The sequence below is a fragment of the Seriola lalandi genome, unplaced genomic scaffold, assembly GCF_002814215.2.
Source record: "Seriola lalandi dorsalis isolate HSWRI2012SDOR001 ecotype SW California unplaced genomic scaffold, Sedor1 jcf7180002054476, whole genome shotgun sequence".
NCBI lineage: Eukaryota > Metazoa > Chordata > Actinopteri > Carangiformes > Carangidae > Seriola > Seriola lalandi.
In genome coordinates, this window is record NW_019525029.1 from 1,527,906 (window position 1) to 1,553,474 (window position 25,569).

Sequence of the window (25,569 nt, forward strand, 5' to 3'; positions counted from 1 at the left end):
AAAAATGTCAAAAAGCATCAGCGTATAGTAAGGCACAAAATTTGTGACAAGTGACTTGCTTTAAGCAGGCATCAGTCCAATACAGGACTGCCCTGTAATGTTACACTTTTGGATCTGTTTTTTGTCTGAAATTTATACTCGTATAATATATAGTAAGCAAGACATCTGGCTTGTGTGTGTGTAAAGCAATTCTATATTTGGGTGAACTGAATTTGGGACGTTCTGAACAACAGACAGTATTGGCAGATATTTTCTTCCTATTTCACATTTCCATCACGGTCACACAGCTGGTATTCAACACACATTGGAAAACGTAGGTAACTGTGTGTGATCTATAATTGTAATGTTTTTTATTTGTAATCTGTGCTGCTTTGTTTTTGTCTGGAGGAACAACTTCATCATCTTTATAATCCTGCCCTTTACCACTTCAAATTAGCTTTTTGGTCCGACTTTGAAGGTGCTGGCTTTAAAAATCAAGTAGCCTATGGCAAAGCAGCAGATGCCAAGATATCCTGACAAAATATCCTTAATTTCTAGTTTGGGCTCCTACATTGCCCATAATGCAACTCAACAGCATTGCTCAGCTCACCCAAATATCTATTTCTTTGTCTAACCCCACAGCTCCAGTTTGTAATGCAGGATTTCTGCCAAAAATGTAAGACAACCTGGATGACATCAACAGGATGAACAGTAGCTCTAGTGACATGTGAACTGTCACTAGAATTCCCCTTTAATTTTGGATATGGTTATGTTTATCTGGATAATGTTGCTAATCTTGGATACTGCTGCTGTAACGAAAGAACAGGAGTCTCAAGTCTCTGAGGCAGGTATTAACATATTTATTACACCGTAAAGAGAACAACAATACCAGAATTATACTGCAAAGTTTCACAGACTGACAGACCATAGTTTACAGCCCAAAAAAGAATTAAAAAAAAGAAACTAAAAGAAATAAAATCAACAAGAAACCACAGTTCTGACATAGTAGACTGGAAAGCTCTCTAGAGGACACTGACCCTAAGCGATGGAGAGACCGCTCAGTGTCAGCCTACCACTAACCTGTGGTTTTCATGTCTCAATTAAGTATTGCACAACAACTTCAAATCATTTGAGCTCTTTTTTTCACAATAAATTTTCTCAAGAGAACGCAAAATAAACACCCTCCCACCCCTGAAGTTCAACTCACTCCCCAAGATTAATGCTACGGCCTTTGCTGTTCAGTGTTGGCCCCACACATTTCCCCCCATGTTTTTTGTTAAGTAAGAAATTTAAATATTTCCCCCTACTGTGAAAAACAGGCATGCCTAAATTCATAGCCTTAGTCTTTTTATTTATGTATTTATTTTTTTTACAAGCTTTTTCTTTTGTATATCCCCCCTTTTGAATTTACCAAGCTGAACAAGTCGACAAGCACTTTAGCATGTCTTCACAACGGAGAAGAGAAAAGGAGAAAAAGGTGGAGGGGAAACAGGGGAGAAAAAAGAGCGAGCGAGAAACAACATTTCTTATCTGTGACCTTAGCCTGTGTCATCGAAGTAGGAATCGACAACACTTTTCATTAAAATTAGCACAATTTTTTTCTAAAATCTGTTCAAACAATTCAAACTCTTGATGTACTCTAGAAACGCCACAGGCATAAAGGAACATAACAAAAGTTTTTTTTTCACTTTTTTTTCTCATTTCTATTCATTTATGTTTCATTTATTTATGAGGTCTGCATTGTTACCAAGTAGTGATATGGTTTTGCAGCTGTATGAGCTTCGACTTTGGGTTTTTTATTTTCCTGTTCTCTTGTGCCCATTTGGTTTCGACTAGACCAGTATCAGCGCCGCGACTGATGCTCTTATCGTGCTGTAAGAGGTAGAGTGAGACTTGTTTGCCACCGAGGAATTTGTAGCAAAACACACATAGAGGAGGGAAGAAAGAAAAAAATAGAGCTTCTCAAAGAATCATTGAGCGATAATGTTTGTCTTCCTTTTTTTTTCCTTTTTTTTTAACCCAGGTTTTGCCCTGATTATGATGAACACACACATTGTTTGTTGTATACTTTCAAATACACTAGTGTTAAAACAGCTAGGCTATTTCTTCACAGCTTCTGAGGAGTCGTGAGTGGGGTGTCAGACACCTTTTTGGATTGTTTAACCCTTTAGAGTCAAGAATGCAGGTGTGTATTTTATTTAGACAAGAAGGGAGAGATGAGGAAGTACAGAGGGAGAAAACAGCCCAGAACCTTTGAGGGCCTCCACTTGATCCTTGAGGTCAGAATTTGTAACGCGCTTCTGTGTAGCACCAAGGTGTTTGGGGTGAAGAGCCTTTGTGTGCGTCAGGGTAAGTGCTCTCTTACTGCGAATGAGAGGTTTGTTTGATTTACATTGAAGGTTTACAACAAAGCTGTGACTGATTATCTATCCCCAAAAAATGACATACTCTGATATAAATAAATATAAAACCGCTGTAAATGGCGTTGGTGTGAAAGCCCAGTCTCACATTCACCTCTTTAAGAATAAAGAACGTAACTGCTTAAAGCTGAAATGGGCACTTAATCTGACATTTGTGTAATGAGAAAATGCACAAACAAGATCAAAAAATATCCCAAGAATTTCTTCAAAAATGGTCAAAGAAGCTATTACTGTTCATGTCACATTAGTTATTATTGCTCCAGTTACAATGTAACACTGCTGTGAAATGTTCATTATGTTTAATTCACACCTTCTCATTTCACAATGCAAGATGAGTGCTATCGGTTTCCAGAGGAAATTAAAATAAATAATTTTATGACACTGTAGTTGGTTTTGTTCCATGAATATGTGAACAAAACCTGCAGAAATAAATAACCAAACGTTTGTGTGAACAAACCTCTTTTGAAAAGTTGTTTAAATCAGGATTTTGGTCCTTGGTGTCAGTCTTTGGCTGTTTTTGGTGTTTTTTTTTTTTTGTTTATCTCTTGTGTTAATACTGTGTGTTACCTGGCGCTTTGCAGTGTTAAAGCTGTCAATCGGACTCTACACCTCTGCATTTGGAAAGTTAGTTTGTTAGAATATTTTTTGTATTTTTTTTTTACTTTTTTTTGGTTGTTTTTCAGTTTTTCTAAAAAATAACAAATATTTAACAAACGTTCAGTAATGTGCATGCACTGTCTGTAACTATTCAAAAAAAAACCAAAACATTATGGCTGCTTTTGATAGCATGTTAAGAAGAAAAAAAGAGTGGGTTTGGTGATTTTACATTTTTCCAACCCCCCTCCCCCCATCCCCAGAAATGTAAAAACAGATTATGCTATCACTACATACAAAATGGTTGATGAATTATGGCTCTATACCGACAACACAAGTATGCTGAAAAGAAGCATGCCGAAATAACCTCTGTGACAGTGCAAATACATGTATGTATGTCCCTTGTACAAAACATTTAGGTTAGCATTCCACGCAACATGCTAGTTCTCAGAAAAGATCTGGGTCGGACTCAAGTAGCAGCTCTGAGATATAGCTTGTGTCTTTTCTTGAGGACAAAGGGAAGTAAAACTTATAGTAACTACGAGGGATCTACCACTTACACACAGAATAGAAAAGCAGCCTGGAAAAAAAGATAACACTTCTTTTTTTTATCTCTTTTTGCACCAGCTGGAGAGAGAGAGAGAGAGAGAGAGAGAGAGAGAGAGAGAGAGAGAGAGAGAGAGAGAGAGAGAGAGAGAGAGCGCGCGCGTTATGAAGGACTTAGAGTTGTGACTGGTTGAAGTACTATGCATTGTCACAAATGTCCAACACATATACAATAAATAACCATTGATGACACCACAGGACAGAAGTCTTAAACACCATGACATCTATAGAAAAAGAACATGAAGAAAGATGAAAATGTTTTTCAGAGTTGAGACAGGAGGGGAGCGTCTGGGGTGAGTTTCCACACTGTAGGTTTTCAGCTCTGCTGTACAGGTGATTTGACAGTCTCACCAGTGGGATGACAACTTCACTTCCTGTGCCCCCCCCCCCCCAAGCATGCACGTGTGAATTGTAGTCAGTACATCCTCCACATGTGCAGTGGGCAAAGTTTTGTATCTTGTCCAAGAATTCTTCCCTTTACATCCTTCAGGGAGACGGATTTGTATTTCCCAGCCCACTGACCTGGATATTATTACAAGTGAGAGGGAAATAACATTGGTTGAACAGCTGGCTCTGCTTGCAATCTGCTGCACATCTGCCCATTTCATAGCAGTCTGTGGACCAGAGATTCAGTCCATCCCTCTCCCCTCTCCAGGCAGCAAATTTGTTTATGTATCCATCCGTCAGTTTGTCTTTCAGAGTATTTAAATCTAATTTCTTTCCTTACAGAGAATGCTTCTGACATTCTGCTAAATAGTTATGTTCCCTTGGTATGCTGTTTGTTAAAATGTCTTCTTGAGGTTGATTAGTCTCATGTCCCAGGTACAGGAAGGAAATAAGCGTTAATTCAAGGATGGAAAATAAAAACATAAAAAAAGGGGGAGGTCAGATATACATGTCTTGAGTTCATGGCAATCTCTGCTCAGTCTCAGTCTTGTATTTACAGGAGAAAATAAGATAAGCTACAATGACAGCAACATTAACAACAACAGGCACAACGACAAACGGACAACAAGAATAGCAAGTGTAACGATAAAAGGATGTCAATATTTAAATTCATTCATTCAAAACAAAGAATATCTTTGTGTTTCTTTAAAGTCATGGCAAGTCAATATGACCTGATTATGGACCTCCTCCTCCTTCTATGACTACGCTGCAAGATAGACAGAAGCATTGCCATCTCTTTCTGTTAGCCATGTTGGCTTAGCATCTTTGCAAGGCAATGTAGACAGTCATGCTGTTTGTGGGGTTGAGGGCTGGCTGTTAGGCCCGGGAGGCCTTTTGCCTCCATCCGAGTCTCTTAGCGTTGTGTGCCGTCTAGGGCAGAGGAGGATGGGGTGCTGGGGGTGGATGAGCGAGGGGTAGCAGCAGGCGGGGTAGCAGCCGGACTCCCAGTCCCACTGCTTGGGGTGCAGGCCGATGAGCTGATGGGAGCAGGGGTCTCTGACCCAGGGACGGCTCCCTGCTGTTGGCTGGCCTGCTGCTGCTGGGCCTGGAGGGTCTGACCGCAGACGTGGTGGTGCTTCTCCCAGTCTTTATGCTGGCAGAAGGAGCCGCAGTAGCGCGCCGTGTTGCAGCCACTGCATGTCTCACTAGCCTTGCGGCCACAGTTCCAGCAGCTCTGACAGACAGATAGAGACAAAGTTAACTAAGACAAAAAAATTATTCAGCAGCAGGATTCACACTCACACAGACTGTTGGCTCATTCAGCTGATAAACTTCTCTGATAACTGATAAAACTGTAATCAGGAACTGTTGTTTGTTTTATTTTGTGGTTCTATTCACGCAAAAAGATAATCAGGGTTGGTGAATGACGGCAGACAGCCACATCAAACAGAGAAGTAGCGAACATGACACCAAGATTAGCACCAGATATCAGTGCACCAGTCTGCACATTAACAGAGCAAACCTCTGCTTTTACAACAAGCTTAAAACAAACCACAGACAGATGAAAAACCCATCTCTTATTGCACTTAGGGCCTCTTATATATCTTAGAAACCGCAGAGAGAGCATGTCTGGGCCGCTACATATACACAGGAAACAGGAGAACAAGGTTACAAACAGCTTCTGAAAGTTCTCCTCTGGGGCACCTCTCACACAAACATCACTCCTGCAATTAACATCAGATGTGAGACATATATCCCTCTCACTTAACTGATTAAACGTCAAGGTCTCCAATGGTGATTAGCAAATGAAAGCTCCTTCTCTCCTTTCCTCTCAGCTGAATTGGTAGCACCTTTCTAAACATGTTAGCTACTCTGTCGGAAAAAATTAAGAGGAAGCAGGAAAGCGAGGGTAATCGATGCTTGATTAACCTTGTTTTGAATCATTTTGCTCCATCTCTTGAATATAAAATAACCTCTATTTGCAGGAATGTTTTTATAGCCGCAAATACTCAGAAACATCTTTAATATTTGAAAGATATCGTACAATGATTTGTTATGAGCTGATATCAAAAGTATACTCAAAATTACACCTTTTGAAGTTTTAAAGTGCGTGTGTGTGTGTGTGTGTGTGTGTGTGTGTGTGTGTGTGTGTGTGTGTATGTCCCAACCTCGCTTGAGTCTTCCTGCTGGTTGATTATGGAGAGCGCATCCTCGGCCGCCTGCCGCTTGGCCTCGGCTACCGTGCGCTCCATCTTGGCCCGCTCGCTGCTAATCATCTCGTGAGCCTTGCGCTCGGCCTCTGACACGGCCTTCTGCAGCTCTGACATGGCCTGCCGCTTTACCTCATTCACTGCCTCTTCTGGAAAGAGTGTGGAGACAGAGGAAGTCAAGCCTCCCGAACCTGCAATGTAGTTCGCATTATATCACCCTGTCGTTGGGACTTCATTTTCAATTAGTAGACTGCAAAATGTAAATAGTCACTCATGTACACTTTACATGGGAATAAGCATGTTAGAGAAAGTTAGATCTTTCTGAAAAGCATTCAAAATTAATGTGTCACTTTAAAAATGTGTGTCCACTATTTTAAACAAAGTAACACTTTTCTGAAAGTTTAATTGGAAAGCAGTGGTATCTAAGATTGTGCCTTCAAGGGCTGGTTCATCTGCTAAATATGTAACACATCTGGGGGAGAGAAATTGTAGCCATAAAACCGATGCTTTCACTCATTTTTATCTGAGGACAAAATCTGCGCAAAAACATATTTTGTAGATCTGGAGATGATGAAAATTATTTCACATGGCAAACAAAACTACTGTGGCTGTTGTCGTTTGTAGCTTTCAGCTTTCAGCGTAGAGCAACTTCTGACTGAACATCGAATCTGAATGTTGCACATATATAATACAGAGCACATTATCACAAGACCCATGAGTTTCTTTACTTTCATTAAATTACTTCAGGAAATCATATTTGTCAACCACCATCTAATTAGTAAATTCTTATGTGACTGTGGCTTATTTAATCAGTAGCTCGTCAAATGGGTCAATGTGTGATGTTTTAATTGAAAAAAAAGTTGGAATGATCTCATTTGAAGATGAGCAAACTAAATGTATACATTTTTTCTTTTAATTTGAAAAATATCCTCGGGACAACAGTGTGAGCCAATTAATCCCAGGTAATCACTCAGAAAATGTGCTTATGAGCTGGAGCAATATGTTATTTTATACTTGTTTTGTCGAATGAATAACCTTGCTGTGCGGGTGTTAAGCAGTGGAATTCCAACTGAACGTCAACGCAAAAGGAGGGCTTTTTGTTTGCTCCCATCAAGCCTGTAACTTGACTAATTGTGTATGCAAATCAGGCAATTTATATTTAAATTATGCATTTCCATTGTGATCCCAGAGGCCCATGCGGTTAGGGGAAGTGGGAAACCAGTAGGACACCGTGCAAGGTGCTTGAATATTTATCACCAACTGTAAACATTTTGCCCATTTCAAACAGATGTATTCACCGCCACACTCCATTGTGTTAAAAATCCTATTTTGCAATCCTCCCTGGGTTACATTTAAATCAGCCAGAATATGTGCGACTGAAGTGAAAGGGATAGCAGAAATACGAAGAATGCAGAGAGAATGAAAAATAGCAGTCACCATTTATCTTACAAACAAAAGATAAATACAGCTTTATGTCTGACAAATATGCTTCACTTTACTTCATTTCCTTTGTACAAATTACACATGTATTACAAATGTAAAATCTGTTTCAATAACACACAAAAATGTGTGCTTTTCTAAAGACAGAGACATTTTCTCTTCATTGTGACTGAGCTAAATTTTTAAACCAGGGTGGTTTTGTATTTAACCTACTGTGCTGCCTGAAGTCATGGAAATTGCCCTGGTGCCGTGTGATATATGCCTTGTGCATGGAATTGTGATTACACACCAAATGCCTTAGATGGAAGATCGATCAAAGCTGGTGAGGGGAGGCGAGTACTGGAGTCCCGATGGTGATACTCAATTCAATTTAAATGCATATTACTTGTTCTGAGTATCTCACACATCATGCTTGGTCAAGCAAGGGGACAATTTCTTTTCTCCAAGGGGTTTAAAAAGCAGATATACTGTATCACTGATGGTGGAAACAAAGTGGATTCCTCAAGCATTGAACCCTCAGCGGAAAATTCTTTCAGTTTTTCAGGACAGCGATAATGATGATTGCAGCTGCACTCACGAGTTTAAAGAATGCTGTTTGTGTACACTACAAATTTAATGGCAGCTAATGAAAGCTGTTAAAGCAACAAATTAGTTTCGATACTTGATCTTAACTGGCTCAACAAATTTGCCTCCACAATTTTACATCACTTTCTTAAATAGAATAGCTGCAATGTCTATCGCTGAGGGGATTATAGAATGCCAAAAGCAAAAGGATACCTAATCTTGCTACTGTACTTTTAACAGCAGAACCACTGGACCAGCTGTAATAGCTACTTATGTCCCTTATTTGACTGGTGCAATAAAAACATTTTACTACCTGACATCATATTTGGAGTGTGCCGAGTGTGGTGGTGAAACTCTTATTTTTTTACTTCCTACTGTATCAAATATAAATGGTTTTCTAAGAGCAGCCTGACACTTAAATTCAGCTCTGTGAGGGGAGGAGGTTGCGGACAGCAGACTATACTGGGATGAGACGAGAGAATGGGGTTTAAAGGAGCGTCTCTTAACCACTTCCAGCCCTCAGTCATCCGGGTGAAAAAGATGGCCTTGATTTCAACAAGGCAAAATGTCTAAAAAAAACTGCAGAGTGAAACAGAGAGAAAAGTGTGTGTGTGTGTGTGTGTGTGTGTGTGTGTGTGTGTGTGTGTGTGGGGGGGGGGTGGCATAAAAGTTCAGCTTACCAGCTTTCTTCCAGATCTCTTCAGGGACGTAGCCAGACACAGGCCGATGAAGCAGCTCCCTGTGAATTTCTGGGAAGACACAAACACATGCGTGACATAATGCAAAAGACTGTAAAACAAATCAGCTTGTTATAAAACCTCTTGGTTACTCTGATATTCCTGTCAAAGGATTTCAGGAATAAAGCTAAATGTCCATTTTTTGTTACTGATGCAATAAACTAGTGAGCTGTAAAATTGCTCAGGACTCATGTAAAAATATATGTGATACGTAAAACTGACTGACATTGGGATAATCAGAGTTAATGGTAGAGGACCTAGAATTGAACCCTGGGGGACTCCACGTTCAGTATCAGCTTCTTTAGACATAAAACTGCTGGAGAAAGTTTTTCATGTAGAATGCAAGCCAGCTAAGTGAGAATGGAAGATTTTAGATCAGTTTGTATTAAATAATTATGGGGCTGTTAAGTATGTGGTTTGACAGCTGTATATTTAAGAAACTAGGAAAAATTAGATTTCAAGGAAGTGTTTACAGTACTTGTACATTCAAAAGAGTGGAGGGAATGAATAGAGGTGGAACGAATATTTCAAACAATTAAATGCTACTGATGGTTTATTTAAAATATAAACTCATAGAGAAAAAGTAAGTGGAGATACCAGAGAAGAGCATATGTTGAATTGTCTCAAAAATATGAAAACAGGAATAATTCACTACATTTGACAAACTGGTTATTTGGTATTTGTTGGAATCACTTTAAGTTTGCCAGTGAAACTTAATGGAGCAGTCTTGTAAACTTACGTATACTTTTTAAAAAATTTTTTATGATCTTTAATAACTCTAATACATGTATGTGTGATCCCCTACCTGATGTTGCATTTTCCTGTGCTGTGGGGCTCTGCTGCCTTGACTGCCCACTAGTGGTGCCCTTCTTAAGCTCTTCAGCGTCGCTGTATCGTCGGATCCAGTAGTTGAGCTCTTCACGGTCGGCCTCCTGGCACCGCCGCAATACTGTTAGCGAACGCCTTGTTTTCTCCACCATGTCCATGATACAGTTCAGCAGCTGGGGGGTGACAGGGAGCAGACATGGCGCTGAGTTTACACATAGATATGAGTGGATTCATTGAAACTCAGTTAGGATGTGGTGGGGTCGTAAATTAAAGCTGTATCTGTCATGTGTTATGATATTTTAGTTAGTGGTGACGTTTGTCTATTCATATTCATTGTCTATTCATTTCAACAGTGAGTGTATAAATACACTCACTGTTGAAATCTTGATCAGGTTTTTCAGATCACACTTTACTCTGACTTCACCATGTCAATCACTAATATTCATGTTCATATTATGTGATTGGTTGATTCAATTTTCACTGCAGTAAGGTGAAACAGCATCACACATGTGACGCTAGGTGTTCTGTCATATTTCATGTATGTCTGTTTGCACATGCAGAAAGTTACAGATTGAATCTTAAAAGGGACTGGAATTAAAAAATTAAACGCAGACAACAATTTATCAGTATTTTCATTGTAGGCAAACATATTTACATGCAGGCATGCACACATATCTCTACTTTATATACATAAAAAATTGTGACTATTCTTGATGTTCATATAATGTCAAACCTTTCTTTTGGCTAATCTATTTGAACAGTTTTTTAAAACAGTCCACAAAACATGTAAAGGTCTTTTTTATTTTGTATATAGCAGTTAACGCACATTTTCACACAAAACAAATTTTCACAAAGTGTAACAGAGACTTATAGTAGAATGTCATACAGTGTGTTACAATTTAATAATTTCAAAATAACAGAAACGAGGGCTTATTAATCTCTGTTACTTACAGAGAGACAACTGTAAGGTATAGTAATAAAAAATGTTATTACTTTTCTTACATGGTCAAGGTGCTTCCACTCCTCAGCCCACTCTCTGTCTGTCAGCCTGTGGTCGATCACTTCCTCCTGCCTGGTCCCTGCATGCATTCCTGTAAGAAAGAAAAAAAAAGACAGATAGACAGACAGACAGATAGAAGGATAAATAAAGGGCAAGTCAGCATGACACAGAGGATCAATTTAACATTACTCTAGCACTTGCTTGCGCACCCTTTCATCCATCCTTCATTTGGTCGCTGGTTGGCACATTCTCTCCATCCATTTCTTTCTCTTCCTCCCTCCCCATTTTCTTTGCTGTGTCTCCATAGCTCTCTCCCACCCTGAGGGCAGGACTCAAATAACGGAGCTTCTAGCCCAATAAACATTCATCACAAGGCAAGACATGGTAAATGTCCCCTATTTTTGGCACAGAGCCAAAGTCGTCATTATAGCTTCATCAAGGCTTGGTCTACTCTACACAGAAAAATGTCTCTAATACAACGACACTGCCTAAATAAAACTACGCCTCTGTCGTGTGATCATACACGTCGCAGTGCATCACTTCAGTTTGCCATCAGGTTTCAGTGGCCTAAGTTTTGGTGTATTGCTCTTTGAAGCCTCAGACTGTCCACATGCTACACCAACAAACATCCACCAGACTGTATTGGACATTGACTGATTATCATTATTTTTTAAAATTACTGATCTTGGTATATAAAGAAGTAAAGAAGAAGCCTGAGAAATGATGTAAAAGTGATGTAACTGCTGTAACTGCGTACTTTTGTATATGAAATCCTCTTTATGTTTCTCTTTGACGCTTTTCCATGTACTGGGATTAGTTTTTGTCTCACAATCCAAATGTACTTACACACACACACACACACACACACACACACACACACACACACACACACACTTATACCCTCCCACATGTTCTCACCAATGGACCTGGCTCTCTCCCGGATCTCCCGATGATTGGAGGCAGGGTGTCTGTAGGTGTCTCGATAGTGATGGGCAATGGCCATGTCGTCCAGCCTGTAGTGCTGCGGAGGGAGTGGGCCTGGGTGGGGCAGGCCATTGGGTTGGTAGGAGAGCCCGTTGGATGGGCTGAAGCGCTGGGCAGGACTTATGGTGCACGGCCTTTTGCTGGGATGAACATCTGGGTGAAGGGCACCATCTCGCTCAAAGCCGTTCTCTTTGGTTCTGGGAGGAGACAGAGAAAGATGATTTTTGAGGTGCATCTAACGCTGTATAGTGACCGACTTTTTTTCCCAGTGAGGTGCCATAATTCTATTTGATTCTAGTAGAAATTATCTTTTTTTTTGCAAGAACCCTGAAACAACAGACAGGCGATTAAGAATAAGTAGAATTATTACATCCTACCAGCAAAATGTTTCACTTGTTGCATGTAAAATAAGATTTGAATATGAGACCAAATATGGCTGGATTGTTTGCTGTTGTTACTAGATTTGAACACATTCTTGTTACAGTGACAGCCTGGCAAATAACAAAAGACCTCTTGTGGCGCAATGGATCAGGAGAAAAGAAAAAGGAAATAAAAGGAGGGGAGTAGAGAGGACACAGGCACAGTGTGATTTTTATATCACACCTATTTTGTAAAAATGACTGATTCAAAATTTGTTTGTCAGTTATTACATAGAAGAGCCCAACATGAAACATATCATCACAACAACTGTTCCGGCCCTTTGTGCTGCAGTGAAGCTTTGAATCCAACCTCTTACCAGACAAAGGAACTTCCATAAAAAAAATGTTTTTCCTGGAATCATCCTGGAATTCTTTCATTGAAAACATGATCACACACACACACACACACACACACACACACACAAGTAGTTTCCAGGGGATCAGGTGGATTTTTGTCAGCCTGCTTCCGAAGATTAATGTGGCCAGGTGTGTGCGTGTGTGTGTGTGCTTGCACATGTGTGTCTAGATGTCTGTGTGTGTGTGTTCTTAGCTTTGTCAGTTCACAGTTAAATCTTGCCAACATCCCCCGACTATCTGCAGTCCCCCCCCCTTCTCTTCCTTCCCATCTCTCTCTCCGATGAACAGATTGAACTTCTTAATGAGCTGTTTTTATGGGCTCCTAATGCTCATCCACAGCTCTCCATATGCTCTTTCCCTCCATCCGTCCGTCTCTCCCTGCCTCCCTTGACTCATCCATCCATTCTTCTCCCCCCACCAACCACACTCTTATCTCCCCAGCCTTCCTGCTGCAACAATGTTTATATCTACAGGCACTGGAGTACACACATGCACGCACGTTCACAGTCACCTATACAGTGCAATCATTTGTGCACATATAATTCAGCTACTGTAGATAAATACATGTCCAATTTACATGCACATGCCATTTTAATACTGTATTATATTTATTTATGAAAGACACAAACTTGTTGACCCCTGCTCTATCATGACTAATGCACTCTCACACACACACATGCATGCACGCTGCATGCACGCACACACACACACACACACACACACACACGCACGCACGCACGCATGCACACACACACACACACACACAAAAGTACGTGTCAAGATTTCAAAAACTGAGTTCACATTGTCTCTATGGTGATGTGATTATACAGCTTCCCATAATAAGCAACATATATTATTAGTATTTTTTTTCTCAGCTGAAGAAAGACTCATGCTTAATTTGAGACTGGCTGTTACAAGAGACAGGGCTTTTATTTTTTATATCCCTTGTTTAATTAGTAGATTTTTATCATATTTTTGTAAAATCTTTTTTTTTGATCTGCTCCCCTTTTGTTGTTATACAAATTCAACATTTCTCCTATTTCACATTTCAAACCTTTCAGTTTTTCAGGGGGCATGATGCCTTCACTTGCCTGGAAGACTTTTACTGTGAAACAGCTGCAATACGTGTTGCTTGCATTAACAAAAGCAAGCGAAACGGATCAGAATTAATCAATTAGTGAGTGAGAAGAGTATTTCTGCTAAAAAGAGACACTCAGAGCAGTGGAGTGTTGAGTATTGGGTAATTATATTGTATGCCATTGAAGAAATTAATGCTGTGAAAATATGCTGAATTATACTGAATTCACCATGCGAGCCATTACAGTACATGTACCAGTAATTATGCACTCCCAGCTATTTAAATATCGCCTTTTGTTCGAGGATTTACAGACCTAGCTATATCTATATTTTTTTTTCTTATATGCATATTGTACTGTGATATTCCTGGTCTGTTTTTTCTGCAAAGAACAGTATTAATCAGGGTGAATTGCTAGCGCATTGTTGTCTGTAATTACGGATTCCCATTCAAATTCCAATATTCCAACACAGGGCTCCAATAAGCAGAAATGCAGAGCAGAGGTAAGCAGAAAGCAGAGGTGCTTAGCCAGCCATATTGGTGCTGGAGCCTCATCTGTATGTGTTATCAGCCCATCTCCCTAGGTACACACAGACACACATACACACACACACAGACACACACAAACACATACGGAGGTGCACATACATGAACCATCCTTATACTTTCACACTGGAAAGAGAATCATGTACACACACATTCACACAAACACACCACATTTTCTCACTGAATACAGATGCCAACGTACTTTCTCTCTCTCCCTCTCTCCATATATTCTCTCTCTCTCTCTCACATTTACACGCACATCTTTTCCCCTAAGCTCACTCCCCTATGCACCAGACGGCCTGCAAATATGCAGGTATTACAGAAAAAGTCTGCCTATCCGACTGTTGGGGGAAAAGAGAGGTGAGAATTATTAATATCGCGTTTGGCATTTTTGTCCCTCAGCAGATATAAAAAGTACATTTTCCTCTCCCCCTGCCTGCATTAAAAATTTGACACCCCCGGGAATTACTCTTTTATTTCCAAAGACCATGTACACATTGTGCTCGTAGCACAATGTCACAACAAAGCACAAACACATAAATGCTCACAAATTTCTTTCCAAGAAGTTAAAAATGCTTAATAATGTTTCAAGAAAGAGTGTTTATATGGGTCTGTGCTTATCTAGTAGCGTTTATTAATGGTTTCTCAGTGTCAGTTATTTTTATTCTGTAAAATGCCTCTGTAAAGCAATTCATACAAATATGGATATAGATTGGATAAAGTTATTTTTTAGTCGTACTGCCCATTTCTGCCACATAATTATTTACTTTATTGGGCTGCGAATGAGCCACAGTCTTAAACATGCACAAATGTTCAACACTGCTCATCTGTGTGTTCCTGGATGGCACGTCTCACTGCTCGTCCATTAGAGCAGGGAACATTGAGTCATCGCCGAAAGTCCATGACAACAAATGATTGTAATGATGTGGCTGGGAGAGACACACAGGCACACATGCTGTACTAACTCAACCTATCAAGCATGGAAGTAAATGATATTCACACACATCCACACTTAAGGGTCTTTCTTCCGTCCTTAGGATGTGTGTGTGTCTGTGTGTGTGTGTGTGTGTGTGTGTGTGTGTGTGTGAGAGAGAGAGAGAGAGAGCATGTGTGTGTGTCCAGGTCTACTTTTCCTATCTCCTCCACTCCTCAGTTCTGGCCCATTAAGAGTCGGAGCTGGGAGCCGAGATGTCCAACGGAGCACGTCATGAGGCCCGGTGCCGCACTGACAGACACTTCCCATACATACATTAACACATCACACGATTGCGTTGTATTGGCTCAGCTTGTGTCTGTGGCGCAATGTATGGGCTCATGGGGATGAAGGCAGACTCAAAGGGATTAATGCATGAGATCAAATAATAGAAGAGTAAGAAGCCTCAGCTGCTTTTATGTTCAGAGCTGGTAAATTTATAAACTCTACACTCTGATCCCTGTAATTGTGTAACCACTCAAACCCAAATTAGGATGCATTCAATACTAAAATCCTATTTCCAAAGTGGTTCTGACTTTCTGCTTCACCCACCTGTCTGGTGTCCTTCTCTTGCCGTTTTCGTTGACGTCCAGCAGGAGTTCAGAGGAGTCGACTGGGGAGGTGGTGCTGGTGTCCAGGAGCAGCTGCTCATGCTGGGCCAGGTACTGAGCTGGGTTCTGCTTGGCCAGCCTGGCACAGTGCAGCAGCTCCCTCTGAAGAAGCGGCAGGTTGGCCTACGGAGACAAACAGCACTGAATTATTGGAGGAAGCTGCTTTTTGTACGCTGTTTTTGTGAGCTGTGTATACTTAAATATCTTTTTAACAGCCCCATCTTGTAGTGAAAACATAATGACAAAACTTTGGAACAGCAAAAAAATCATATAATGAAAATGTATTGTGTCTGTGTTGCTACAGCGGTAATTAAAGTCGACTTAGGCTTTTAAAAGAGGAAATATGCACTTGAAATATTCAAGTTGTACTTATGCTCTTGGGTAAAATATGACAGGTTATTGATGTTTTATGTCCTAAGAGAGATAAATTCAATAAAACTGATGCATGTCAAAATGTAAATCTCTACAAAACTGAATCAACGCTGAGCTTGTTTTCAGAAAATACATCAGATAAAGCATAAAACCTCACAAAACACAGCAAACTCACATAAAAATATGCTGTCATAATAATATGAAAAGTTTCTCTACGGTCTTTCCATTCCAAAAACACCAATTTGAGGTCACAAGAGCTCCATTTCTTCCATGTCATCTAACCCCTGTTTGCTCATTACCACTGAACCACGACCACTTCCTGTGATCCAAAGGTGCATTAACACTCTCTCTACGGTGCACACACTTTCTCTTTTTAAAGAAAAAGCAGCTATTTTCAATCTCTTTGACATAACAAGGAGGTCTGCTTTCTTGTGCGGAGTTACAGGGTCATGCAGGTATGTGAGCATCGACTTCAAAGACATCTGATGGGGTGCATTTTGAAGCAAGAAGATGAAAGTGTTGCGTCAGGCAGGTTCAGAATGAGAGTGGGGGCTATTTTGGCGAGGTACATCACAAGAGCCTTTGGAGGGGCCATCGTTGTAAGTTTTAGGTCTGTTAATCTTTGTTTTGTCCTCAATAACATAATCTCTCTCTCAGGCTCTCGCTTGGTTTGTTCTTTTCTTTATTTTTCTTCCAGTTTTATAATCTTCTCCTTGCTTTAGTCTTTTATTCACTCCATCCTTTTTATTTTCCTTTTGTCCTACATTAGCTGATGAATTTGCTTCCATGTCTTTGACCATTCGAGCTTGTGTTTGCCAACTGCATACAAAAATAATACTAACACAACCGTGATTTCTTTACTGGTATTTATGTTTCATAATCATACAAAAATCCCTCGCCAGTAATTGGTTGTAAAAGAAATGCCAAGCACTGGCCTTCACTTTACCTGCCTGAGTTAATGGTCCGTTAATAGTTTATGATCGTAATTACCCTCTGAAAAAAAGAGCATAAAATAGATTGCTTTGACCCTGGTGAACTCATCTTTCATTAATTAGAGGTCATCCTAATTGCCAGAGATGTGGGATGCATTAACAAAAAGTCTGAGTCAAGAAATGCAGACCACTGAGGAGACCAGATCATTTTGTCATATGATAAACTATATACGGAGATTTGCTTCTGTGTAGTTAACCAACATCTGTACATAAAAAGGAAAATTTCAAGTAGTGTTCGTTCAGCGGCCGCAGCTAAACCCTGCTCAGGATGATTTATTGTGAAAATGTTGGATCTGTCACTTTTGTCAAATGGTGCCAAAAAACAATTCAGAATATGCCACGTTCAGGATATGCTGCACTTCATCTGCTTTCTGTTTCTGTGTAATTTGCTGCTGGATGAGAATCGAGGTGACTTTGTTTTTGTCCTATTTCAATTATTTCCTATCACCACTCTCTTTCTCCTTAGCTAAATGTGTTTATTCCTTTGTGTCGCGGCACTCCTCTCACTTCTGCATGACACAAGAAAAACAAAACACTTGACAGCTAGGATGAAGGCAAACTTAAAATAAGCACAACTTTAACTTGAAAACAGAAACACTGTTACTTTGTAAGCCTGTTGTCTCGTGTGGCAGGCGTCCTGCCAACACATCGCGTCACTGGAGCTGTGTGGTTTCTGATTGCCTCCTTCCAGTAAAGAGTCCAAACCAATTTGTGGTTTAGTATTAAGAGAAGGGGAAAGGAGTTGAGTGGGTTTGGGTGGGAGGGGATGGGGATGGGGATGGGGGCAGACCGGAGGGGTCGGCTTGGTCTAACATTAGCGTAATGAAAAACTCTGAGCCCTGATGCGCATTGTTGCAGCTGTGCTTCAACGCACCTATAAAAGCTCCCCCACACCTCCAACCGCTCTCTGCTACCATATGGTAGCTGGCATTAAAGGCCCCGCAGTGGGAAGACACTAAAATTAGACTGGGGAGAGAGAGAGGCAGAGAAGGAGCGAAGGAGGGAAAAAAAACAAGTTGCATCTTTGATTCTGCAGCTATCCCAGTGATACACTAACCATCTGGCGAGGCGAGGAGAAGGGAAGGAGGGACTGGAGGATGGATGGATGGATAGAAAACAGTAGATAAACAGAGACAGGGAAGGGATAAAGATATGGAGAAAGAACAAATGAGAAGGTGAATGAAAAGGGAAAGAGACGAGGAAATCTTAAGGACAAGGGAAGGATGTAAGGAAGGACACACAGTCCCTGTTTGTGTTGTTAACAGCCAGTAATGGCGGCCCTAGTGGGACCAGTTTCTGCAGCCCACGTCCACACAGGACCTCAGTGGATAATATAAACTTGTGAATGTCAGGTCACACGTGCACACATCTGCAGATTCATTCATGCACGCGCACACAAGCAGCAGAAGATGAGACAATATTACAGTCAGGAGGAACTAACTGCCGTGTTTTCATAAATAACATTGGCCTCATGCCTGTCACTCAGACACAAACAGATAGAGCAGGGAAGGGAGGGATAGACGAGGGACAGAGAAGAAGAGGATTGAGGGGAAACCTACTTGGCACAATATGCACATAAATGGCAACTAATTCACCTGTAGGTACAAACAGAAAAAAAACGCCATCCTTCTATATTTTTATCTCACAAGGTGACCGGTGACAAATGGGCTGAAGCAAGGGCACGGCTGGATGCTGGAGAGAGTGCTCCTTCCTCTGCTAATATACCATGCTAATGGCTGAAAATGGGAAATACTTGCTGAAAATGTGGCTTTAGTGGGATGAAGAATCGATGACAAAACAAGCCTGATAGAAAAAGGGGAAGGAGGCCGGAGAGGAGCGCATGAAACAGGATGATATCCTCGTGCCAAAACCACATTCATTGTGCTCTGTTCCAGCACAAGTTTCTTTAAAATATATATAAAAAAAAACCAACTTCTTTCCAGTTCAAATAGTGTGCAGAAAATTATAGTCCGAACAAAGTTGCAAACTCTAGGTTAAAAAGAGAGAACCAAACAGAGGCAGCGCTGAAACGACTTGTGCACCATTTAACTTGGAGGAGGGAGAAACAGACAGACTGAGCAAGAGAGAGAAAAAAGCAGATGACATGAGAGAGAGAGAGAGCAACAGTAGCTCGTGAGGTTGCAGAGAAACTGAGTGACAAGCAAAGAGAAACCAGGTTAGGGATAGATATAAGAGAGAGATAAGTATTCAAAGAGAAGAGAGACTCCAAAAATAGGGAGAAAATAGGGATAAATATCATGAACATAAGTATGCATCTGGATCTGGTCTGGCTAAATGTTTTCCAGATTTGCTCCATCAGGCAGGCGGGCGGGGAGGGAGGCAGGCGGGCAAACCCTTGTGTTGTAATTGTATATTTGAATATCTACCTTCAGAAAGGGTATGACAAAAGGTCGCAGAGGGAAGTTGGTGGCTTCTTGGAGCTTGGAGTGAAATTCTTCGATGGTTAGCGTGGAATTCTGGAGGGGAGAGAGAGACAGAGAGAAAACACATGAATCCATGTGGAAGGCATTAAGCGATAATATTACTTATTGGAACCTAAGCTATATCCTGGCCTGGAGTGAATGTTTCAGGTTTTTGTAATAGGAAGCATATGGGCAGGCCACAGTGAAAAGAGGCACTGAAAACAAAGACACACATCTCCTTCGATTAACAAAACAAATACACATGCCGGAGTCACAGAAGGCAAATATGTTGCATGTTAAAAAAACAGAAACGTAATGTTTTTTTAGTTTTTTTTTTTTTTTTTTACAAAGTGAACATGGGCTTGAATGTGAACGTTAGTGGGATTTATCATTCATTTACATACTTTGCTAAAAATATCATTGCATTTGAATGGCTCTGGTCTATTTTCACATGTCTGCTTATTTGTGACGTGAATGAAGATGGGCTCATTTTTTGCTGTGAAATTCTGTCCAATAAAATAATGCATCTCTAAGCTCACACAGAAGCTTCCTGTTGTATATGTGTGCACGCATGGCATCCTTGTCCTTATCAACACAGTATATGAGCCTTCATGCTCGGTGCCTGTGTTACCTCTCTCCATCAGTGCCAACCGAATAACTGTCTGCCTCTTTTCACAGACCAGATAAGACCAAGGTGACCAAAATACATTCCAGCTGCATGTGCATGGGGTGGACCAGGCAAATGTGCAGGAAACAGGGGAGGGGGGAGGGTATATTTAGTGGTTATTTTAGTGTCTTTTTTGAGTGTGTATGCGTGTGTGTTTTCAAAAGTGGGTTATGTATTTCAGTTTCACACCTAAACAAAGTCTAGTCTCAACATCTTTTCTTCTGTGGTTGCCTGTAACTCACATTAATGGCTGACAAGACAGCAGTGACACTATTTTTAATTTTCCCAAGATGCAGGGAAAGAGTGAAAAGGAGGGAGAGAGAGGTGAGCATGCACATGGGAGAGGAATCTGCTATATAACAAGCAAAAATACAAACAAAGAAAAAAAAAAAAAAGTCAAGCGAGTCGGAGAACATAAAAAGAAAAAAGAAAAAGAAGAAAAAAAAAAGCTGCAGATATTATTTTTCCTCCCCACACTCTCAGCCTTATTTCCCAGACCTGAATTTTGTTACATTCAGCCTTACATCTGTTCGCCCAGATTGCGTAGGGGCTGTTCTTGACAGCTAGTGAAACCTCCTGAGTCTCCCTCTCTCCCTCTCTCCAGCACACAACTAGCTAATTAACAGTGTCACTCTTTTCAATAAGGCAGGGGGAGGGACACAGAGCGAGAGAGAGAGAGAGAGAGCGAGAGCGAGAGAGACAGTGAGCAACAGAGGGAGAGTTGGAGAGAGAGAGATATTGTGAGGGGGGGTGGGTGGGGGTGTATGCAAGCCAAAAGGACACAGGAGAGGCATGCGCATATGCAGACGGTGAGAAAAATAAACATAGTGAAGCCAAAAGGAGGCTATGCTCTGTGTGGCTAATTAAAAAATTCCTCCCTCCATCTCCTCCGCCTCCTCCTTCTCCTCCTTTCTGCACAACATTCAATCACTATTTCTGTATTCCCCTGTTCGTTATGCTCAAATTTTCTCTCAGATCACACGGGCGCGTGGTAAATCTTGTAGATTTGTATTTTATACCACATGCTCTTGGCGATATAGCCTTGATAACACCACATCAGCTGAAATCTCTGCACATGCTCTAACTGAACATTTTCATAGGGCCAGTTGTTATTGTTGTTTTTGCATTGCATTATTGGTGAAATCAGACAAATTTTAATTGCGATTTTAAATGTCACACTCTGTTTTTATTTACTTTATTCACAGGATCTTAATTTGGTGTAGATGTGATCATCAGCAGTGCTTTAATTTGTGTATCCTCTTAATGACACAATCATCATTTTATTGCATTTCCAACTATTTATATGCTAAATAAATAAACAAGCTCTTAATATTGCAACTGGCTGGGTCACGTTAGGTTATCATGCACCTGCACAACCTGAGTGATACCATTAGTTGGATGTTAAAATAAGAAGCCTAATCCTCATTGCTCTGTGCCTCCGGTTTTCCAAGCCGTTGCGTGTTGTATTTCAATTTAAATGAATGTAATGCGGTTAAATCCTGGGGGGGATCAGGTGAATAAAAATGGTAGTTTGATGGTTTGATGTCATTCTTTGTTCTAGTCCTTGCAGTGTTTTGCCAGGCATTGTGTTACACTGAAGAAAGCACTGATGGATGTCAATCCAGAAGGCAAAGATTTACAAATCTCTCCAAGTGTTTATTTTACACTTATGCCTGAAGGACCAGATGGCGAGGTTTCTGACATAAGAAAATAAAAAAAAAAAAGCCTTTCAAAAATACCCCTGGCGGTTTTCCTAATCAGCGATAAGTATTTCAAAATTATTTAAGTCTTCATCTCTGTGACTGACAACTAACCTGCCACTATTTAAACTTTAATGGCTCAGTAAACTCCTTCCATCTGGTACTTCAGGCACGCTGAACAAAAGCAAAGAATTTTTCTCAACTAGCTGCTAATTGATTCACTTAATCCTGCAAACGTAAGACCTGGTGTCAGCTTTCACTCTGTGAGCCCTTTAAACTTCAGCTCACACACACACACACACACACACACACACACACACACACACACACAGTAGCCACTCACCACTAGTCCCAGCACTAATGTGCGGACCCGCTCGCCGATTTCAGGTGAGATGTCGTTGCCAAACTGCTGTAGAGTTGTGAGGAAGCGCTTCAGCTTGCTGAGCTGCCGGGCGCCACAGGCCGGCGGCAGCTGCTGGTTGGCCAGTGACGATGAGGAGGAGGAGCTAGGACCGTTGCTGTAGCCGTTTGGAGGAGATGGAGCGCCGTTGAGCGCCGTAGGAGAGTGGCTACTGCCATTGGTTACTGCGTGAGACAAAGACATAAATAACAGTATTAAAAGAAAGGAGGGTAAAATGAGAATGATTATATTTTTGGTAAAATCATTTCCATGGAAACACACTGTGGTCCCAAGTAACACTGTGTTCTTGTTTCACTGAAAAATAACCTGAAACCCTGTCTGCGCTGACTCTTTAACAAACACCAACAAAGGGAATAACATAGGTCAGCTTCATGGCGACCTAACCACTGATTTGAAATGATTTACATTCCCCTGAAAACATTCACAATCCTCAACATTTGTTTCCAATCAGTGCGGCTTGTTTGATCCTTTTGCGGCATCCACTCATAAAAAACATATTTCAGCATTTGGAGACATGTTGCCTCTCTCCACCTCCTCCTCCCTTTCTCTCCTTCCCTGCAGTCTAAACAAGCCGGGACAGTATGACCCCCCGTCCTGCCAGAGCACGCGAGCTGTATGTACGTGTGTGTGTGTGCGTATGTGTGTGTGTGTGTGTGTGCCTATTGGGGAGTTGGTGTACAAAGAGATACAAGGCGGCATAAAGCTTTCTCTCTAATGAGATTAGGTTTTGACTAGCGATCCACTCACTCCCCCTCTGGCTGCCGTCCAAAGCCGCCACTGTAAAGAGAGGAGAGAGACGAGATACTCAAACTGCATCTGGTAACAATTACGTCGGGTGGAAATCAAAGCACACTGCTTTGTTAAAACCTTCGGCATGCGTAATGAGAGAGCTGGGCCTTTCCTCCCTCATCGCACGGAAGCCCCGACGTTAATTGTGGAGTGTGAGCGTTTGGGAGAGACAGACAGATACAAAGAGAGAGAGAGGGAGAAAGTAGATACTAGAGACTAAGAAAGGGTGATTGAAAGAGAACAAAATAATGCCTCTGTTGCAGAGAAGCAGCACTGCTAATGCAGACTTGAGTGCTCTGAGCATTTTGAACCACAGGGGCCTTTGATTCTAGTGCTCTAAATGCAAGTGGTTAAGTATGTACTTCTAAGTGAATACTAGGGTGTAATTTGCTCGTCACAGGCTATGTGCACGTCATGGCAAAGATCCAACGGTTTGTAAGCGTGGGCGTTAATGAAATTGTTGGGAATGACTGTTAAGACGGTCTTGTGATGTTGATGTTTTTTTGTTTTTTTTTGTTTTTTTTCCTTTGCGAATCACCACACATCTTTGCATGTCTGACCTCACAGCCCTGTCTTCTACAGTTTATGTTTCTGTCCAACTACACAGCACACACCTTCTGTGGGAAACATAAGCGCTGGCTGGATTACATTCAGAGGCCACGTATTTAAAAAAAAAAAAAAAAAGAATGAATCTGCACATTTATTAAGGGTGGCGGAGTTACCAGCAGGTGGTCGGGGTGGACGGCAGGTGGATAAAAGTGCTTGACTGTCTCACCAGAACTTTTTCTGTATTGAACCAGACCACAACCTGTGAGTGCCATTTTCCTTGTGTGTGTTAATTATACTTCTGTAGACAAGTGTACAGTGGTCCCGCGGTTTCCCACTTGAGCATCATCACTGTATTTCATGTAGGGAAAATTCAGAAAATGGTTTTGTTAGATGTGTGATTCACACAAAGATAACATTACTGTAGAAACTTGGAGACCAACACAACTGTTGACATGTCAAAAGTCTAACAACACAACTGAGGATCCGAGGTGACGCGCACAGTTTTATTAATCTAGCTTTACTCACAAGTTGTGGGGGTGTAGGAGCTGTTGCGTGGTGCTCCCTGTGTGCTGGGTGGGGGCGGCATGGTAGGGGGGGTCAACCTGGACTGTGTCTTGACGTCCGCAGGTGAGTCGGGCATGGTGGAGCGCTTCCCAGTGCGATCTGAAGGAAGACAGAGAAGACGAGGAAAAGATTACAATAACATATCAAACACAATAAGCTGATATCTTAACACAGGAAATAAACAACAGTTCGTGGGGCAATACATTCCACATCTGTGTGCCTAGAAAGAACCGTATCATCGCCTGCACATAAACAGTGGCAGGATTTCATTTGATAACAAATCTCCTGTGAGGTGCACCAGAGAGACTAGATCTGGAAATAGATGGCTCACCACCTCATGCGTTTGCGTGTCTTGCCACAATGACACTGGCGCATATGCTCTGACTGTCAGATGAGAAATGGGAGAGCGAGAGAGAAAGGAGAGAGACAGACACACAGACACACAGACAGACGCTGGGGAGAGGAACGTAAATCTGCAGTGAGAACGGGTCTCATTCCACCACCATCTGTGCCATCCTGCATGCCCGTCGTACAGAACGGCGACACAACACCCCTCCCCTCCCCTGCTAACGACCGCAGTGCTCATTACTCACACACATGCGCGCACACACATGCACACACACACACGCACACACACACTGCCCAAATGCTCGTATCTCTGGATGCTATACTCACATCTGTTCAGGACGGGGACACGGGAGACAACCAACTCGTCAATGAACTGATTTCAGTTCAAAAACAGACACAAACTGACTTGTAGTTCACCTTTGATATTCTATGATACTTGTGACAGAAATGACCACACACTTGAAAATTAGCAGAAGAACCAGCCACATCATTCTCACACTACTTATAACACTCATCAAAAACAAAACATTTTCTTTGATTACATGCCCATTTTCACCTAATTCAGTTGCTTTGTGCTCAGCAGATAAACTGACCTTATCGATTGTATGAGAACAGCAGCAAGACATTATCAGTGTCCTGCACTGGCGCGAGGGGCTGAGCCCGTATTGTGCAGGATAAGATACGCAACTTCTCTCACCAACTGCAGTAACAAGCCTGCCACAGAGTCAACAGACTGTTATCAACTGTCTCTGTGGCACATTGTGGAGGGGAAATTATAAAAAAAAAAAAAAAAAGAAGAAAAAGAAGAGGAAGAGAGAGGAAGGAGGGTGGAGGGCGAAAAGATAAAGAAGAGAGGGAGAAGGAGGGAAGGGAGGAGCTGCAAGAGAAACAAAAGTACTATGTGTGACAATGGAAACGTATAGCTATAATCATTGAGGGATTGCATGTACCTTGAGTCAAAGACATACACAAGCACAGTAAAGGCACACACTCATGCACACACACACACACACA

The 25,569-nt window shown here is 41.3% G+C and overlaps 1 protein-coding gene across 4 annotated transcripts in view; it reads right to left on the minus strand.

Annotated features, from left to right (window-relative positions):
- Positions 1-823: 823 nt before the first annotated feature.
- The window catches only part of runx1t1 (RUNX1 partner transcriptional co-repressor 1), a 58,545-nt gene continuing 33,799 nt past the window's right edge, over positions 824-25,569 (minus strand). Inside the window, exons 2-11 of one of the 4 annotated variants that reach the window (XM_023412214.2) lie at positions 24,169-24,306; positions 22,228-22,469; positions 19,482-19,571; positions 15,672-15,853; positions 11,684-11,946; positions 10,768-10,856; positions 9,743-9,938; positions 8,881-8,949; positions 6,155-6,345; positions 824-5,220 (exon numbers count right to left, since the gene is read on the minus strand). In XM_023412214.2, coding sequence (XP_023267982.1) covers positions 4,900-5,220; positions 6,155-6,345; positions 8,881-8,949; positions 9,743-9,938; positions 10,768-10,856; positions 11,684-11,946; positions 15,672-15,853; positions 19,482-19,571; positions 22,228-22,469; positions 24,169-24,306 — 1,781 coding nt within the window. In that variant the 3' untranslated portion in view covers positions 824-4,899. Of the gene's footprint in view, positions 5,221-6,154; positions 6,388-8,880; positions 8,950-9,742; positions 9,939-10,758; positions 10,857-11,683; positions 11,947-15,671; positions 15,854-19,481; positions 19,572-22,227; positions 22,470-24,168; positions 24,307-25,569 lie in introns of all 4 variants that reach the window. The other 3 variants (XM_023412212.2, XM_023412213.2, XM_023412211.2) reach the window with 3 other exon arrangements.